General features: G+C 32.3%; 1 protein-coding gene across 1 annotated transcript in view; it reads left to right on the forward strand.

Annotated features, from left to right (window-relative positions):
- The first annotated feature begins 12,603 nt into the window (after nt 1-12,603).
- Nucleotides 12,604-20,709, forward strand: part of Nup205 (nuclear pore complex protein Nup205) — a 102,646-nt gene continuing 94,540 nt past the window's right edge. Inside the window, exons 1-2 of the mRNA XM_087158766.1 lie at nt 12,604-12,849; nt 16,525-16,670. Coding sequence (XP_087014892.1) covers nt 12,819-12,849; nt 16,525-16,670 — 177 coding nt within the window. The 5' untranslated portion in view covers nt 12,604-12,818. The remainder of the gene's footprint in view (nt 12,850-16,524; nt 16,671-20,709) is intronic.

Below are 20,709 nucleotides of genomic sequence, written 5' to 3' on the forward strand. Positions count from 1 at the left end.
AATTTATCTTCAGCCGCCTTGTTTGGATCATAGACCCCTACCTAGGTTCCGAGTTTGAAAATTATACCTTGATATTAAAGGGAGCTAGGGAGTCTTGAAATTTTAACCTTTCTCGAGAAATTTTATTTTTTTATTCTTTTTTTCTTATTATTCCATTACGCTTTCTTTGCTGGACTTCACACAACGAAAACACCCCATGCATGATAGAATATCCAAAATGTTACAATAGAAGTCGAAAAAGAGCAAATAAACTGATTTTCCTGAATTTTCTCCAGTTTTTCCCCATTTTAACAATAACAAAAAAAATTTCCTTCATGCAGAAACCTCCAGAACATTGAAAAACATATTAGAAAAATAATATAATGTAAAATAAACAAAAAAGAAAAGAAAATTTTTTGAAAATTTGACCGTCCCTGGGATTCGAACCCAGGACCCCTTCCTCCTGCAGCGAACTTGCCTGTCTGGTGGCCTACCTTCCAGTCCACGGTGATACGTCAAGCCTACCACAGTTTCGCTTCAAAAGCTCTCTCCTCTCATTTTCACAATATACCTTTAGGGGCCCACTGTGACCCCCCTAATTTGCCTATAAAATTTATCTTCAGCCGCCTTGTTTGGATCATAGACCCCTACCTAGGGTCCGAGTTTGAAAATTATACCTTGATATTAAAGGGAGCTAGGGAGTCTTGAAATTTTAACCTTTCTCGAGAAATTTTATTTTTTTATTCTTTTTTTCTTATTATTCAATTACGCTTTCTTTGCTGGACTTCACACAACGAAAACACCCCATGTATGATAGAATATCCAAAATGTTACAATAGAAGTCGAAAAAGAGCAAATAAACTGATTTTCTTGGATTTTCTCCAGTTTTTCCCATTTTCCCAATAAAATTTTTTTTTCCTACATGCGAAAAACACATAAAAAAATAATATAATTTAAAATTAACAAAAAAAAAAAAGAAAATTTTTTGAAAATTGTACCCTCCCTGGGATTCGAACCCAGGACCCCTCCCTCCTGCAGCAAACTTGCTTGTCTGGTTGCCTACCTTCCTGTCCACGGTGATACGTGAAGCCTACCACAGTTTCTCTTCAAAAGCTCTCTCCTCCCATCTTCGCAATATACCTTTAGGGGCCCACTGTGACTCCCCTAATTGGCCTATAAAGCTTATCTTCAGCCGCCTTGTTTGGATCATAGACCCCTACCTAGGGTCCGAGTTTGAAAATTATACCTTGATATTAAAGGGAGCTAGGGAGTCTTGAAATTTTAACCTTTCTCGAGAAATTTTATTTTTTTATTCTTTTTTTCTTATTATTCCATTACGCCTTCTTTGCTGGACTTCACACAATGAAAACACCCCATGCATGATAGAATATCCAAAATGTTACAATAGAAGTCGAAAAAGAGCAAATAAACTGATTTTCCTGAATTTTCTCCAGTTTTTAACCATTTTAACAATAACAAAAAAAATTTCCTTCATGCAGAAACCTCCAGAACATTGAAAAACATATTAGAAAAATAATATAATGTAAAATAAACAAAAAAGAAAAGAAAATTTTTTTAAAATTTCACCGTCCCTGGGATTCGAACCCAGGACCCCTTCCTCCTGCAGCGAACTTGCCTGTCTGGTGGCCTACCTGCCAGTCCACGGTGATGCGTGAAGCCTACCACAGTTTCGCTTCAAAAGCTCTCTCCTCTCATCTTCGCAATATACCTTTAGTGACCCCCCTAATTGATCTATAAAATTTATCTTCAGCAGCCTTGATAGGGTCATAGACCCCTACTTAGGGTCCGAGTTTGAAAATTATACCTTCATATTAAAGGGAGCTAGGGGGTCTTGAAATTTGAAATTTTCCCAAAAAATTTTATTTTTCTATCCTTTTTTTTAATTATGGTATTACGCTTTCCTTGCTGGACTTCACACACAGAAAACACCCCATGCATGCTAGAATATCCAAAATGTTACAATAGAGGTCGAAAAAAAACAAATAAACTGATTTTCTTGGATTTTCTCCAGTTTTTCCCCATTTCAACAAGAAAAAAAAAATTTCCCTCCTTGCAGGAGCATCCAGAATATCGAAAAACACATGAAAAAAAAATAATATAATTGAAATCAAGCAAAAAAAAAAAGAAAATTTTTTGAAAATTTGACCGTCTCTGGGATTTGAACCCAGGACCCCTCCCTCCTGCAGCGAACTTGCTTGTCTGGTGGCCTACCTTCCAGTCCACGGTGATACGTGAAACCTACCACAGTTTCGCTTCAAAAGCTCTCGCCTCTCATCTTCGCAATATACCTTTAGGGGCCCACTATGACCCCCCCAATTGGCCTATAAAATTTATCTTCCGCAGACTTGTTTGGATCATAGGCCCCTACCTAGGGTCCGAGTTTGAAAATTATACCTTGATATTGAAGGGAGCTAGGGGGTCTTGAAATTTGAACCTTTCTCGAGAAATTTTATTTTTTTATTCTTTTTATTTTATTATTCCATTACGCTTTCCTTGCTGGACTTCACACGCAGAAAACACCCCATGCATGCTAGAATATCCAAAATGTTACAATAGAGGTCGAAAAAGAGCAAATAAACTGATTTTCTTGGATTTTCTCCAGTTTTTCCCATTTTCCCAATAAAAAATTTTTTTTTCTACATGCGATAAACACATAAAAAAATAATATAATTTAAAATAACAAAAAAAAAAAAGAAAATTTTTTGAAAATTGTACCCTCCCTGGGATTCGAACCCAGGGCCCCTCCCTCCTGCAGCAAACTTGCTTGTCTGGTGGCCTACCTTCCAGTCCAGGGTGCTACGTGAAGCTTACCGCAGTTTCTCTTCAAAAGCTCTCTCCTCCCATCTTCGCAATATACCTTTAGGGGCCCACTGTGACCCCCCTAATAGACCTATAAAATTTATATTCAGCAGCCTTGTTTGGGTCATAGACTCCTACCTAGGGTCCGAGTTTGAAAATTATACCTTGATATTAAAGGTAGCTAGGGGGTCTTGAAATTTGAAATTTTCCCGAGAAATTTTATTTTTTTATTCTTTTTTTCTTATTATTCCATTACGCTTTCTTTGCTGGACTTCACACAACGAAAACACCCCATGCATGCTATAATATCCAAAATGTTACAATAGAAGTCGAAAAAGAGCAAATAAACTGATTTTCCTGAATTTTCTCCAGTTTTTCCCCATTTTAACAATAACAAAAAAAATTTCCTTCATGCAGAAACCTCCAGAACATTGAAAAACATATTAAAAAAGTAATATAATTTAAAATAAACAAAAAAGAAAAGAAAATTTTTTGAAAACTTGACCGTCCCTGGGATTCGAACCCAGGACCCCTTCCTCCTGCAGCGAACTTGCCTATCTGGTGGCCTACCCTCCAGTCCACTGTGATGCGTGAAGCCTACCACATTTTCGCTTCAAAAGCTCTCTCCTCTCATCTTCGCAATATACCTTTAGTGACCCCCCTAATTGATCTATAAATATTATCCTCAGCAGCCTTGTTAGGGACATAGACCCCTACCTAGGGTCCGAGTTTGAAAATTATACCTTTATATTAAAGGGAGCTAGGGAGTCTTAAAATTTTAACCTTTCTCGAGAAATTTTATTTTTTTATTCTTTTTTTCTTATTATTCCATTACGCTTTCTTTGCTGGACTTCACACAACGAAAACACCCCATGCATGATAGAATATCCAAAATGTTACAATAGAAGTCGAAAAAGAGCAAATAAACTGATTTTCCTGAATTTTCTCCAGTTTTTCCCCATTTTAACAATAACAAAAAAAATTTCCTTCATGCAAAAACCTCCAGAACATTGAAAAACATATTAAAAAAATAATATAATTTAAAATAAACAAAAAAGAAAAGAAAATTTTTTGAAAATTTGACCGTCCCTGGGATTCGAACCCAGGACCCCTTCCTCCTGCAGCGAACTTGCCTATCTGGTGGCCTACCTTCCAGTCCACTGTGATGCGTGAAGCCTACCACATTTTCGCTTCAAAAGCTCTCTCCTCTCATCTTCGCAATATACCTTTAGTGACCCCCCTAATTGATCTATAAATATTATCTTCAGCAGCCTTGTTAGGGACATAGACCCCTACCTAGGGTCCGAGTTTGAAAATTATACCTTTATATTAAAGGGAGCTAGGGAGTCTTGAAATTTTAACCTTTCTCGAGAAATTTTATTTTTTTATTCTTTTTTTCTTATTATTCCATTACGCTTTCTTTGCTGGACTTCACACAACGAAAACACCCCATGCATGATAGAATATCCAAAATGTTACAATAGAAGTCGAAAAAGAGCAAATAAACTGATTTTCCTGAATTTTCTCCAGTTTTTCCCCATTTTAACAATAACAAAAAAAATTTTCCTTCATGCAGAAACCTCCAGAACATTGAAAAACATATTAAAAAAATAATATAATTTAAAATAAACAAAAAAGAAAAGAAAATTTTTTGAAAATTTGACCGTCCCTGGGATTCGAACCCAGGACCCCTTCCTCCTGCAGCGAACTTGCCTGTCTGGTGGCCTACCTTCCAGTCCACGGTGATACGTGAAGCCTACCACAGTTTCGCTTCAAAAGCTCTCTCCTCTCATTTTCGCAATATACCTTTAGGGGCCCACTGTGACCCCCCTAATTGGCCTATAAAAACTATCTTCAGCAGCCTTGTTTGGACCATAGACCCCTACTTAGGGACCGAGTTTGAAAATTATACCTTGATATTAACGGGTGCTAGGGGGTCTTGAAATTTGAACCTTTCTCGAGCCATTTTATTTTTTTATTCCTTTTTTTTATTATTCCATTACGCCTTCTTTGCTGGACTTCACACACAGAAAACACCCCATGCATGCTAGAATATCCAAAATGTTACAATAGAAGTCGAAAAAGAGCAAATAAACTGATTTTTCTGGATTTTTCCAGTTTTTTCCCATTTTCCCAATAAAATTTTTTTTCCTACATGCAGGAACCTCTAGAATATCGAAAAGCAAATTAAAAAATGATATAATTTAAAAAAAGAAAAAACAAAGAAAAGTTTTTGAAAATTTGACAGTTCCTGGGATTCGAACCCAGGACCCCTCCCTCCTGCAGCGCTCATGCTTGTCTGGTGGCCTTCCTTCCAGTCCACGGTGATACGTGAAGCCTACCACAGTTTCTCTTCAAAAGCTCTCTCCTCCCCCTCCCTTCTTCGCAATATACCTTTAGGGGCCGACTGTGAATCCCCTAATTGGCCTATAAAATTTATCTTCAGCCGCCTTGTTTGGGTCATAGACCCCTACCTAGGGTCCGAGTTTGAAAATTATACCTTGATATTAAAGGGAGCTAGGGAGTCTTGAAATTTTAACCTTTCTCGAGAAATTTTATTTTTTTATTCTTTTTTTCTTATTATTCCATTACGCTTTCTTTGCTGGACTTCACACAACGAAAACACCCCATGCATGATAGAATATCCAAAATGTTACAATAGAAGTCGAAAAAGAGCAAATAAACTGATTTTCCTGAATTTTCTCCAGTTTTTCCCCATTTTAACAATAACAAAAAAAATTTCCTTCATGCAGAAACCTCCAGAACATTGAAAAACATATTAGAGAAATAATATAATGTAAAATAAACAAAAAAGAAAAGAAAATTTTTTGAAAATTTGACCGTCCCTGGGATTCGAACCCAGGACCCCTTCCTCCTGCAGCGAACTTGCCTGTCTGGTGGCCTACCTTCCAGTCCACGGTGATACGTCAAGCCTACCACAGTTTCGCTTCAAAAGCTCTCTCCTCTCATTTTCACAATATACCTTTAGGGGCCCACTGTGACCCCCCTAATTTGCCTATAAAATTTATCTTCAGCCGCCTTGTTTGGATCATAGACCCCTACCTAGGGTCCGAGTTTGAAAATTATACCTTGATATTAAAGGGAGCTAGGGAGTCTTGAAATTTTAACCTTTCTCGAGAAATTTTATTTTTTTATTCTTTTTTTCTTATTATTCAATTACGCTTTCTTTGCTGGACTTCACACAACGAAAACACCCCATGCATGATAGAATATCCAAAATGTTACAATAGAAGTCGAAAAAGAGCAAATAAACTGATTTTCTTGGATTTTCTCCAGTTTTTCCCATTTTCCCAATAAAATTTTTTTTTCCTACATGCGAAAAACACATAAAAAAATAATATAATTTAAAATTAACAAAAAAAAAAAAGAAAATTTTTTGAAAATTGTACCCTCCCTGGGATTCGAACCCAGGACCCCTCCCTCCTGCAGCAAACTTGCTTGTCTGGTGGCCTACCTTCCTGTCCACGGTGATACGTGAAGCCTACCACAGTTTCTCTTCAAAAGCTCTCTCCTCCCATCTTCGCAATATACCTTTAGGGGCCCACTGTGACTCCCCTAATTGGCCTATAAAGCTTATCTTCAGCCGCCTTGTTTGGATCATAGACCCCTACCTAGGGTCCGAGTTTGAAAATTATACCTTGATATTAAAGGGAGCTAGGGAGTCTTGAAATTTTAACCTTTCTCGAGAAATTTTATTTTTTTATTCTTTTTTTCTTATTATTCAATTACGCTTTCTTTGCTGGACTTCACACAACGAAAACACCCCATGCATGATAGAATATCCAAAATGTTACAATAGAAGTCGAAAAAGAGCAAATAAACTGATTTTCCTGAATTTTCTCCAGTTTTTCCCCATTTTAACAATAACAAAAAAATTTTCCTTCATGCTGAAACCTCCAGAATATTGAAAAACATATAAAAAAATAATATAATTTAAAATAAACAGAAAAGAAAAGAAATTTTTTTGAAAATTTGACCGTCCCTGGGATTCGAACCCAGGACCCCTCCCTCCTGCAACGAACTTTCTTGTCTGTTGGCCTACCTTCCAGTCCACGGTGATACGTGATGCCTACCACAGTTTCGCTTCAAAAGCTCTCTCCTCTCATCTTCGCAATACACCTTTAGGGGCCCACTGTGACCCCCCTAATTGGCTTATAAAATTTATCTTCAGCAGTCTTGTTTGGATCATAATCCCCTACGTAGGGTCCGAGTTTGAAAATTATACCTTGATATTAAAGGGAGCTAGGGGGTCTTAAAATTTGAACCTTTCTCGAGAAATTTTATTTTTTTATTCTTTTTTTTTTATTATTCCATTACGCTTTCGTTGCTGGACTTCACACACAGAAAACACCCCATGCATGCTAGAATATCCAAAATGTTACAATAGAAGTCGAAAAAGAGCAAATAAACTGATTTTTCTGGATTTTTCCAGTTTTTTCCCACTTTCCCAATAAAAAATTTTTTTTCCTACATGCAGGAACCTCCAGAATATCGAAAAACATATTAAAAATATGATATAATTTAAAAAAAGAAAAAGAAGAAAAAAAAAATTTTTTTGAAAATTTGACCGTTCCTGGGATTCGAACCCAGGACCCCTCCCTCCTGCAGCGAACTGGCTTGTCTGGTGACCTACCTTCCAGTCCACGGTGATACGTGTAGCCTACCAGAGTTTCGCTTCAAAAGTTCTCTCCTCTCATCTTCGCAATATACCTTTAGGGGCCCTCTGTGACCCCCCCCCCCAAATGGCCTATAAAATTTATCTTCAGCAGTCTTGTTTGGATCATAGTCCCCTACCTAGGGTCCGAGTTTGAAAATTATACCTTGATATTAAAGGGAGCTAGGGGGTCTTGAAATTTGAACCTTTCTCGAGAAATTTTATTTTTTTATTCTTTTTTTTTATTATTCCATTACGCTTTCTTTGCTGGACTTCACACACAGAAAACACCCCATGCATGCTAGAATATCCAAAATGTTACAATAGAAGTCGAAAAAGAGCAAATAAACTGATTTTCCTGGATTTTCTCCAGTTTTTCCCCATTTTAACAATAACAAAAAAATTTTCCTATATGCAGAAACCTCCAGAATATTGAAAAGACTTTAAAACTAAACTTACAACAGTTACTTTTCTCAACAACTGAAATTTAGAATAGTGTGATTAAGAAAAATATGTGAACTGTTTGCAATTTCAAATTAATATTATTAGTTTAGAATTTTCTACAGTGAAAAGTTTTCGGATCTTCAGTGTTCAAAAAAGTATACAAAACTTAGACGTTAAGAACGTATCCAAAGAGCGAGTAAAGCGTGCATCGGATTGCGAAGCAATCCCAAATGAACTGCGAAAGCAGTTCCGGGGGATTGGCGAGCACCAGCGAGCAGAGGGCGAAGCCTCCTAGTCTATATTATATAAAACGCTAATACGTACGTATGTATCAATAAAACCGATGATATTTCTTTTCTCACGCTGGCAACAGTTTTCATTTTTAATTGATTGGATTCGGCGCGCAAGAGCACGTAGTGAGCATCATATGGCTAATCTATATTATATAAAACGCTAATTCGTTTTAATTGATAGGCTTCGGCGCGCAAGAGCACGTAGTGAGCATCATATGGCTAATCTATATTATATAAAACGCTAATTCGTTTTAATTGATAGGCTTCGGCGCGCAAGAGCACGTAGTGAGCATCATATGGCTAATCTATATTATATAAAACGCTAATTCGTTTTAATTGATAGGCTTCGGCGCGCAAGAGCACGTAGTGAGCATAATATGTCTAATCGGGTGAATTCTCACCGAATTATCAAAAAAAATTCTCACAAAATTATCTTCATCGAAGCCGATGCTGTACATCCGGCATTCAGTACTATTTCATATTGTTTTACAACACATGGTTTTAACCCTCTGGTGGGAAAGACTTTAAAACAAAACTTACAACAGTTACTTTTCTCAACAACTGAAATTTAGAATAGAGTGATTAAGAAAAATATGTAAATTGTTTGCAATTTCAAATTAATATTGAAATGCACAGGTTTAGAATTTTCTACAGTGAAAAGTTTTCGGAACTTCAGTGTTCAAAAAAGTATACGAAAGCTAGACGTTAAGAGCGTATCCAATGAGCGAGCAAAGCGAGCATCGGATTGCGATGCAATCCGAAATTAACTGCGAAAGCAGTTCCGGGGATTGGTGAGCGCCAGCGAGCAGGGGGCGAAGCCTCCTAGTACAATTTAATAGGATAGTATTTTTTATTTTCAAATTTAGTGGATAACAATTGTAAAAAATGAGTGAAAACTATCCCACGGACAATGCGACGGATTTAAGGTTATGTCAAGGTACGTCTCTTGTGAATATCAATTGATTGTTAGGTTTTCTCTTTTAAAATTACATAATGACGCATTCACATACATTATTAATACAAATACATTTTCCATGGCGAGACGATGAGGCAACCACAAGCACTTCCACTGGTTCAAGAGGTCCACGAGGGAAAAATGCACAATATTACCGTCATTACAGAGCACGGAGCGAGCGGAGCAGAAAAAAGAGTCGTTGAATAGAACTAGTGAGCCTCCTACGACTGCTGATTCTTCTACAATTAACGTCGTAGGTTGCGGAGTTTAACTTTTTCCACGCGGAGGGACTCTACGCACTATTTTTTTTTATACTGTCAATTTACCATTTTTACAAATACTGATTTTATGTGTGTTTAGGTTCGAGTTTGGACCAGTGCAGGATGGTAAATGGCAAGCGAACAAACTAAAAATATTTGTAGTCATTAAAATGCTGGTTCAAAAGTGTTGAACTTCTTGCCAGTCAAATGCTCCAAAAACTTGCCAATGACGGAGAAAATGGACTAAGTACAAGGCTTCAATGAGCCAAAGAAAAGAGAAATCATTTAAAGGCTGTGCGGTTTAGATTATAAAAATAACATGATTTTTGGATGAGAATCCAATAGTCTGAAGAACTAGGCATACTTATTTTCTGACTAATGAAAAGCTTTCGGGATGTTCGCTTTCTCCATGTGAAGTAGCTTTATGCTAATAAAAAACTTAAAATGATTCCATGTTTTCTTTTTTATTTCATGATATCATACGGGTTTTATGAGTTTGTTTTATTAATTTAAGATTTATAAACATTGTAATTATGTTCACATAAAAGAGTCCCAACTGGGAGTTAAGGCTTTTTGAGACTACAGAAGCAAAATTTAAATAAAATAAACTAAATCCATTTTTTTTTTAAATACAAAATTAAAAATCAATTACATTTACTAAAGCAAACAGGTAAAAAAGATACGAACATTAAAATAATAATTTGAAAAAATTTTTGTGTTTACGAATCATTTTGAAAATTTAGATGGATGAAATTTCTTCTTTTCTGTAAATGTTTTTTTTTTTTTCGGAGATAGTACAGAAATCCTTGTAACTTATATCTTGTTTTTGTTTCTAATGCTACTTGCCAATGCCAGCAAGCCAGCTTGGTGAAAACAAACGAATTTAAGGCTGAGGGTGGTCATCAAAAAGTAGCACCTCACTGGCCTCATGGATTTGGAAGTCCTGAAAAATAGGAAAACGATTTTGTTTAGATTTTCTGAAACATAAAGACATTATATAAAAAGTAGCATAGCGGTTTTTTGATATTCGCAAAATTACCAAAATGGCGGCAACTTAAAAAAAAAAAGTTAAGTTTTTCATTAAAAAAATATTCATTTAAATACTAATATAAAATCGAAATATAAAAATATTAAAAAAAATCCTATGCTACTTTCTAAAGAATATATTTTTACGTTATTTAAAATAAAGAACAGCTCATTTCGTTATACAGTTCATGAGAAAAACGATAGGCCAGGTCAAAAAACAGCGTTTTGAGAAAAATGCGTTTAAAGTTTTGACTTATGGTAGGGGAAAACGTTTAACACAATAAGTTCAATAAGTTTCTATATACAGTCAACAGAATAGATGAGACACAAAAAGAATGTCACCCCTCCTAATCCGGCCGAGCGGGCCTTTCTACCTGCTTAGCGACGACTCTCTATTTTCCGGTATAACTTCCAAACGAAGTTAGGTACCGAGATATCGTTTTAGACAGACATTAGGAAGGGTACGAAGATTCGAAAAATACAACATTTCTTTCGAATTTTTGAAATATTCAGTATGGGGTCCCCCTTAAAGAACAAACCTGTTGGTCTTGTTTGTTTTTTTAATAACAGTAGTATTTAGCTTTTTTAAAAAATGATTTATTTTTAATTCCCCGATGTTTTCCACACAATATGATGTAATAAAGAGAAGGAATTTTACTAGTTAACACAATACGGTATACTTTCGACTTCTCAAAATTTAAAGGGAAGCTAAAAAAGTTTCGACACAGGAAAAAAAAAAAAAAAAAAAAAAAAACGATTTACACCTATGATTGGCATACATGATGTTAATATAGATGCAAGACTACAGATATAAAACGGTTTTAGTTTGAATCTTTGACAGAAATGAAGTAACTAGAACTTATATTATACAACATTTATTATATAAAATGGGAAAATAAATTTAAAAAAAAAAAAAACATTACTAAAATATAAACATTCACAATAAAAGTAACTAGCTTTAAATCTAAAATCGTTTGCAGTGATTTGGTAGGCAAATGAAATCAAAAAGAAATTAGAGTATATGTTTGAAACGTCTAGGTAAATTCAAGGATTTATACTTAATTTATTAAATATGATTTTTCAATTACCATCATATAGGTGATTAGAACTTATATTCCACAGGAATCCCCAAAAAATAGATAAGAACATAATGATCTTTCTTAAGAAGTACGTATTTTTCTTCACTTATTACATAATGTTTCTAAAATTGTGGGACAAACTTGGAGAGGTAGAATACACCATAAGAGTTAAGAAATGCATAGGATCCCAAGATCGGAAAATTTTACGCCTCTAGGACACTATTATGAACTGTTTCTACGCTAGCCTTTGAACAGGTACATTTATTTATCTAAATTATCCTAATTTCATATTAATGATATGTTTTCTGATAATTTTCGTCGAAAACTGCATTCAAATAGACTCAGAAATAGTTGTTTTATAGTAATTTAATGATTTTGTGAGTTTGTCAACTTATTCGTCAAATCACATAATTACAAGTAAAAATCTAATACTGGACCAATTTAAATGAAATATTTGAAGATGATTATTAGAAAACTTGAAATTAAGATAATTTAGATAAATAAAAATACCTGTTCGGAGGCACACGTAGAAATAGTTCATAATAGAGGAAGAGCTTCTAACGGCTTACGATGACATTTTGGTCATGAGTTCCTGTACAATTCTTATTCCTTATATGGTTTGTTTTGCCTTCCCTCAAGGTTTACCTCATGATTTTAGAATCACCCTGTATGTGTATGCAGTTAAAAAAATTTTAAAATGCCATTAATTTCATTTTTAAAAGCAAAATTATAACACCTTTTTTTTTTTTTTTTTAAGAGAACTCAGTTTGTACAAGTTATCATCTACCACCTAAAAATTATTTTTTTTAATTACTATTTATGAATTTATCATATCATTTCAAATTTATCATTTATCATTTCTTAATTGCGGCCGCTAAATGTTATAATTGGATATTTGATAGGAGTCCACTGCCTTTTTTATTTATTTAAAATGAAATAAAATTCCTTTTTAAGTTTGTACAGCGTTTAAAAAAAAGAACCAAATTTATAAATATATAGGCTCTAGTTGGGGAAAGTTTCGTTAGTGTCGTCATTCGGTGACGTAGGACTAACCCTACCGTCTTGAAATTTCATTGCCACTCAAAAGATAAAGATTCCCTTTAACTTTAGGCCTAGTATCTACATCACTAAAGATAAAAATACATTGATTATATACTAATGGCAACCATACATTTTTGTCAACCGCGAGCTTGCAAGTATTGTTATGTTTTAGCGGTTGTGGCCGAATAACTTTTGAAAGTTTTAATTTCGCCGATTTATATTTAATGTATCACATAAGTTATTAACATGAATTCCGAAAACGTTGTGCTGAATTTGAGTATGTTTTTTAGTTTCTCTAATAAAAATAGTATTTTAGTTATGATTAATTAAAAAGAAGTTACGAAATAACTTCCCTTTTTATGCATGCAGTTTTGTATTTTTATAGTCATCATTCAGTTAATAAGTGCAGAAATAGCTCCGAACGTATTCCACACTCGAAACATTGTTATTACAATTATTATGAATGCATCACTAAGATTTTTTGTTTATTGAAAAATGTACTATTTACATTTATGTATCTTTAAAAATGTACTATTCGAGAATTTATGTAGCAACATTTTTTTTTCTACGTCTATTAAATATCTTGAAAGTCTAATGTCTACATTCATTACATAACTTCAAAGATTAGATTATTGACCTTTTAGTCATTATTCATAAATTTTAAGAATTCGGAGCAAGAATCTGAGAAACTGTCACACCTAACATTATGGGGTGATTCATGCAATCTCAGATTTTCTTCAAAAATTACTAATTGTTATATACTTTGTCAAAGAACAAAGTCTAAAATTTTTTGCCCCAAAGTTGAGTTGTTCATTTTTTATGGCCCCCTAAAGTTCAGAGCGTTGCAGAAAAATTTCAGCGTTTTTGCACTACATGGAAATTGCAATGACCCACAGCTCTTAGCGCAAAGTGCCTCCAAGTAATTTAAATATCAGAAAAGTAAGGATGTTGAACTTATTAAAATGGGTAAAAAGTTTGTGGCAAGTTGTTGCCAGAGGGTCCCTGAAAGTCGTAAAAAGAGGTGTTTTTGCTGTTTTATGTAATTTTAAATGGCTAACTATAGCTTGCCCCTTCTAGTTGCCATGGTAAATAAAGTGTCATTTGAAAGATATACAAAAACATTTTCAAAAATTATTTATATAATTGAGGCATATTTAATGCGCTCTTAATTATTTGAAGTTGAAACTTGAAAATTTTCAAATTTAACCTATATTTTAACTGTCATAACTTTTTGCGGCATAAGTATATGGAAATATTTTTTTTACCTTTATTTTACTCCTTTATTAGTCTATTCAAAAAAGTAAAATTTATTGAGGCATTTAGCTTTAAATAAATTAAAACATTTTTTTAACATATCATATTTTGGTATTTTCCTTCTCGAAGCAACTTATTCAAACACTTTACTTTCTATATACATTTCACCATAAAAACCGATATTTCTAACATTTTATTGTATATAATCTTGTTGGTTATCCATTAAAATAATATTTTATTATCATTGACATATACAATTTGTACTAAACAAAAATACATAAAGGTAATGCTGTAAAGCATTTGTTTTGTAGTTACAAAATGTGTGTGAATTATTTATTTAATAGTTTCTTGAATAACAGTTGGATGCCTTTTAAGCTTGGGACAGTAAAAGGATCCACACCGCATAATTGTATAGGACCAAAGAGGATGGCTCTTCAATATACTGTGTCAAAGTTATCACATATCAGCCATTTAAACTTTTGAGCTTCTCACTAGCCTAGAAATTTCATCTTGAATTAATCATTTCCACAGTCTTCTAGAATTTTTCCTCTGTAAAATCTTCTGTTATACATTACTGCATAAAATGAATGAGGATGAAGTTCAGTTTCCTTTTCTTCAAAAATTTTGATCTATTGCCTATAATATTATCTCTTTAAATCCCAAAATTTATTGAAAAGCTATATTATATTTTTTAAGAAATTGTTAACTGTTGAAAACATTAAATAAATATGTTGTTACATATGGCTTTATTGGAAATATTAATCCATATACAATGTTCAACTTTAAGTGGACTTAAACAAGGAGTAAAAAGGAACAAAATTACAAAAACAAACAAAGAAAACACATGACAAACACATATTAATACAAAAAGAACACATAGAAAAAAAATTAAAGTAAGAAAAATATATATATATATATACAGTGAAGAATGAGGAGTAGTCTTTACAGAGAGTTCATGTGATCTCTGTCATCCCAGTAAAGTTTACACAGATCACCCCGCTCTTGGGATTGTTTGTCCAGTAAAGGGCATACAAGCAAGTGGTCTGAGTTCATTGTTCCCGAATAGCAGATTTGGCATTCGCTAGATGGAAGGATACCTATTCTGTTGAGGTGCTCTGCCAAGCAGTCATGGCCTGTTGAGAGTCTGAAGTTTGCCACAGCCTTCTTACGAGGACTGTGACAAAATTTCTTCCAACTGTTTTGGATGTTAGCCCAGGGTTTTCCAGTGGATTTTACTGCTTGGTTGAGCTTGAGGTTGGTCTTAAGTTTCTCGGAAAATTGTTTTTTGAGGGAGTCTGGTGGAATCGGTTTATTACATTGTGGTTCGAGTGTCCCTTTCTTGGCTAGTTGGTCTGCCTTTTCATTGCCATTGATTCCTACATGCAAAGGGATCCACTGGAACATAATAATTTTGTTGGCATTCTCGAGAAAAATCAAATTATCTCTAATATCTGAAATAGTCTGAATCATGGTTTATGGCAATTGCCTGGATAGCTGCCTTAGAGTCGACAAGAATTACTGCTTTAGTGAAGTAGTTGATCATAAAATTAAAAACATAACAAACCTCATTTTCTTCAGTGGCAACTACTAAAAGATGGTCTTCGTATTCATTTTCATCTTCTTTCACAGTATCTAAATCTATAGGTACCTTTTCCATTTATTCTGCTGAAATCAGAAATCACTTGTTCATTCGTAAGATATTCTTCTGGGCAAAACGTGCGAGATACATAAAATTTTAAGAAAAAGTATTTTGTAAAACTTCTGTTTTTCCCAAAGTTGAATTTGTGAAAATACCGCTAAATGGTAGTAAATTTGGCTTGGACAGACCCTTGGTAAGGAACACTACTTTTAGAGCAAGTGATTTTTTAAAATTTTATTTCATAAATAGTTGATCAAAATTTCAGTTTGTAAGAATCTAGAGTAGAACTTTTAATTTATTAGAATAAAATTGCAGAGTAGAAAAATAGTTCATGGTTTAACAGCTTCCCTTACCTATATTTTTATTTCATTAATAAATACAAGGAACTAAAACAAAACATATAGACAAGTTCTAAGTTGAAATTTTAATTATTTTATGTGTAAAAAATATTTAATTTACCATTCGGGCAAATGAAAAAAGTTAAATATTAGTGTTTGTATATGTTCACATATTCATAATCTAAAAAATCATCTGCATTACTTTCGCTTGTGAACACTATTTTTTTAATTATTTTTTTTCCATGTAAATTCATCAACCATCACATATAGAATTGTACAAAACACGTCTGCAGTCCCACAAATAACCAAACTCCCCAAAAAAATATTGGAAAACACCAATCATAGCAGATTAGTATTTTTTGTTTTGCTTCCGGTCGAATGAAAATGTGATAAAACAAAAGGTTTTGACAAATTCTGCTGTGCTCAAGTTTACTCGATAATAAATACTTGCAATCTATACATACTCGAGTTTACTCGGGATTATCAGGGAATTTCCATAAGAATTTTGAACCTTATAAAATCTTCTGCATTTTTGTTGTGAATTTTGTGCACTTTTAAAATTTATTTTAGCAGGTATGATGGTATTCTATTTACTTAAATTATTTTATCAGTTTATTGTTTTTTCTTCTTCAAATAAACTTGCTCTATGGAGAATATGTCAATAAACATATTGTATATTCAATAAACATATTGTTAATGTCCTTTTTTTTATTAAATTTAGATGACAACACTTTGTGGGCACCCTATAAGAAATTGTATTGTATTTGTTATAATGCTATTATACAAAAAGATGTCTCGACTATACAAGAATTTGAAACTGTTCTGAAAAAATACAAGCCTGATTTACTGTGTCTTTTAAGAAACCCTGTAAGTATTTGTTCATACAAGGAATAATTATACCTTCAAATGTTCTAGACATTTTCTAAAAGCTTAAAAATATATAGTTTAAAATTATACTAATTATAAGTGATCCCCGTGGCGACATTGTCACTGAACATTAGAGTTATTGCAGAAATTTTATTTGGGAAGCAAAAGAGCATCTTATTATCTGCAGAATTTTTGGAAGAGTTTTTTTTTTCTGCAGAGCTTTCCCCCCTCCTTTTCTGCAGAATTATTTTCAAAAAATGCCTTTCTCGCATATAAGAAATGCTTCTAAATTTTTTATTCTTTTTTTACTTTGCTTTGGGAGTAAAAAAAAAATTCCACAATGACTGATATTATAAATAGTAATTTCCAAATCAATAAAATTTTAAAAAGTTAACTACATAAAAAAGATTTTAGAACTGGAAAGTATCGGCAATAATATCAGACTATGTACTCTTTTATATGTATATTAAAAATAAAAAAAACTTCGTACATTTATAATTAAAAAAATATATATATATTTCAGGAGTCTGTTTAGAAGAAATTTCGGTCCTTTAACGGACCCTTCACAAAATATCTTTTCATAAAACGGACCCTTCACAAAATAATTTATCTTTTAATTGGACCCTTTAAAAATGTGTTTATCTTCATTATTGTTTTGTTAATCGAATAAACCCTTCCCGATGGGGGGGGGGGGAGAATGATGGTTCGAGACAAACTAAGTTTAAGTTTAAATATTCCAAAGGTAGTATTCTAAAAAAAAAATTCTTTTTACTTTTACAAGCATTCTTATAAATATTAAATCATAATTTATTTTTGTAAATAAAGAATTGATCAATTTATATTTATTCATAAATTAATAGAATATTATGTAAAAAAAAATAATGTCTGGCAATTTTTAAAATAAAATATTATAAATTTAAGAATTGTTTAAGTTTACTTAATGCATACCCTATTAAAAGTGATGCATTACTAAGTTGTGTTATTTAAAATGTGAGTGATTTTGTTTCCATTATTTGTCTGAGATGAATATTCTGTGTTGAGCAGTATAGGCTAAATGCGAAATATTTGTATGTTGCATCTCTAATTCAGTAGCAGCAATTGTTGAGCAGAATCTTTTATCTATTTACAATTTAAAAACTTCTTGAAAAGGTTTTAAGCAATTTTTGTAATAACCTATGTAACCCTTTGTAATAACCCTATTTGCACAAATTCACAAAAGCAGGACTTTGATTAAAAAATGTGACTTAACGCTTATTTTATATTCACAAATTATGACTAGTTTTTTCCCCCAATTTTACAAAAACAGGACCTTTCACAAAATGTCTGGACAGACCCCTGTATTTGCTACTATTAAAAATTATTCTCTGAAAGGTTTATTTTAGGAATTATTATTATTAGGAATTATTTACTTTGTATAGGAGAGAATTGTTTCAGAAAGCTCGGAAAAATTCTGCCGCAGGTTAAGTGATAGGAAGTCTCAAAAGTATTTTTTTTTTAATTTAATCTTTTTTGACTTTATCAATTTTTACTATTATTTTAAATAAATTTTTTCTGACCTTGTAGCAATATAATTTTTTCAGACTTCCTGCGACAAATTTCCCTAGCACTAATATCTTCCTGCAAAATACTTTTAATAATAATGTATACTAGTTTAAAGTAACTAAAGCGTTGAGTTAACAAAAGAAAAAAAAAATCTGTACTCACATAGAATAAAACTGTATTTAGTTTTTTTAAAAATTGTAAATGTAATTTGTTTTTTTATTCTAGTATTATGGGTGATATCCTTGCATTTTATAGGTAGAAAGATGCACTTTTTGTTTCTTTTTTTCATATTTTGTAGATCTGTACATTAAACAAAACTCCTTAAAACCTTGGCAGTAAGTACTAAACGAAAGATTGATATCAAAATCAGTCAGATCAGATACTTTAAAACAATGTTACAAAAATACATGCTACGTTTTGAATTTTGTTCTTTGTAAAAATTAAAATCGTATTTAAAATATGAGATTTTATAAACTATGTGGATATAAAAAGCTATTACTTACAAAAATTTCGATAGCAAATAATGATAGAGTAGTTGTGTTTCAAAGTCAATACTCGAAAAAGATGATTCGAATTTCCCGTATTGTCTGAAATATATCGGCATATTTAAGAACCATGTGGAAATCAATATCTACCTAAAATACAATTTGAATACCACATGGATTTACGATACAATTAGCTGAGTGTGTCAAAAAGTGATTACTGAAATGCACAATTAGAATTTCATGCGTCAAAATGTTATCAACTGACAAATACCAGAGTTTTAAATACCATATGGAAACTAGTAGCATTATTAAAAACTGTCATAAAGTTGCACCCCCACCCCCGGATCAAATCATCATAATAAAAATAAATAACCAAATGCCCGATTTGAATATCATATGTAATAGAATAGTATGAAAAAATATGTATTTTTCAAATAGGAAAATTCAAGGTTAATTGTCAAAAAACAATTGAAAATTTAATTGATTTTTTTAGTTTGATGATCTCTGTTTTTTGATTAAGACGAGTTATATTTCTTACCATTTGCTAATTTTTGTACATATTCATTCTTTAGTATGTTGATTATTGTCTGTTTTTGTATGTTAGTTTTGAAGTAATTTATTGTTGCAAGAGAATGACTATAATTATCAGTTTTCTTTTAAAGCTTATTCGATTTTTTTTATCTATATCAGGGCTGATTGTGCTCCGGAAAAAATCCGGATTTCCGGATTTTTCGTTAACCGTAATCCGGAAGTTTCCGGAGATCGAAGGTTCAGATGTTTAAAAAAATCGGTGATCACAAAAGATTTCGGAAATCAAATTTTCAAAGGTGGAACTTAAAAACGCAGTTTATTTTATTTGTTTATAAGAGAGCTACTTTATAAGCTTATATTCAAGATTAATATTCATTTTTTATCAGTAAACAGTTATTGTAATCATAAACTCAGGAAAGAAAGACATATTTGTAAATTTCAATTGCTTCTCCAGGTCATCATAGGTATGTGTAAAATTTTAAATATATTTTAAGTAAACTAGGAAATATTGAGAAAAAGGAAAAAACCTTGTTTAAATTTTTTTCTAATTTTTCGGTTTAAACTTTTTTATTTATTTATTATTTTTTTTTACTCAAGAAATTTTCCGGAATTTCGACTGGGGCTCACAATCACCCCTGCTATATTCATTATGAGGAATCTATATCCAAGGTAAAGAAAATTAAGATTCCGAGATTATGTGAAAATGCACTATTTTTTAAAAATCATTTCTAATCAATTTTTTTTATTTGAAAACATTGAGTGTTGCCCATTTCCTTTTTTATATTTTAGTGTAGAAATAAAAAATATATGTTACACAAAACAAAAATTACAAAGTTGTGGATTACAATTTATTTTTAGCTCTTTGTTTCACTTCTTAAAAATCTTTTAGTATGTATGTATTTCTACAAATAATGCTCTGATATTTTTGTAAAGTGTCCCGATTTTTATTAAGATTCACTACAAAACCTGTGGATCTCATATTTCAGGGTTTCCACATGAGACTAAAATGCAACTATTTGCAAATGTTTTTGAGAAAAGAAACTATTTTCAACTACTTTTCTGTACTCCTAGTGATGTTTTTTTTTTTAGAATAAATTGGGTTGACAATCTGGGACCAGCGGGAGCTTCTGAACTCGCTGAATTTTTTTCCCCTTAAAAAATAGAAAATTTTGAATTGCAAATTTGACTTTTCACTTTTTAATTTGTTCAATTTGCACACATTCCGTCGTAAGTCTTATTTCGTTTCTCGATCACCTTTTCAATGATTACTGCTATGAAATTCTGCATGATGTTAAAAAACAAAATTTTTAATACAATATTACAATGCGTGAATTGTCAAATTTGAATAATCACTTTTCACAATATATATATATGTATATAGGTATATACAGTCGGACTTCTATTTTATGAATTTCCATTTTGCGAATTTTTTCGAGGAACCAAGGATATTTTAGAAATTTCTTCATGAAATAACTTCCAAA

This window comes from Parasteatoda tepidariorum, chromosome 3, assembly GCF_982258835.1.
Source record: "Parasteatoda tepidariorum strain Cologne lab strain chromosome 3, Ptep-v5.0, whole genome shotgun sequence".
Classification (NCBI taxonomy): domain Eukaryota; kingdom Metazoa; phylum Arthropoda; class Arachnida; order Araneae; family Theridiidae; genus Parasteatoda; species Parasteatoda tepidariorum.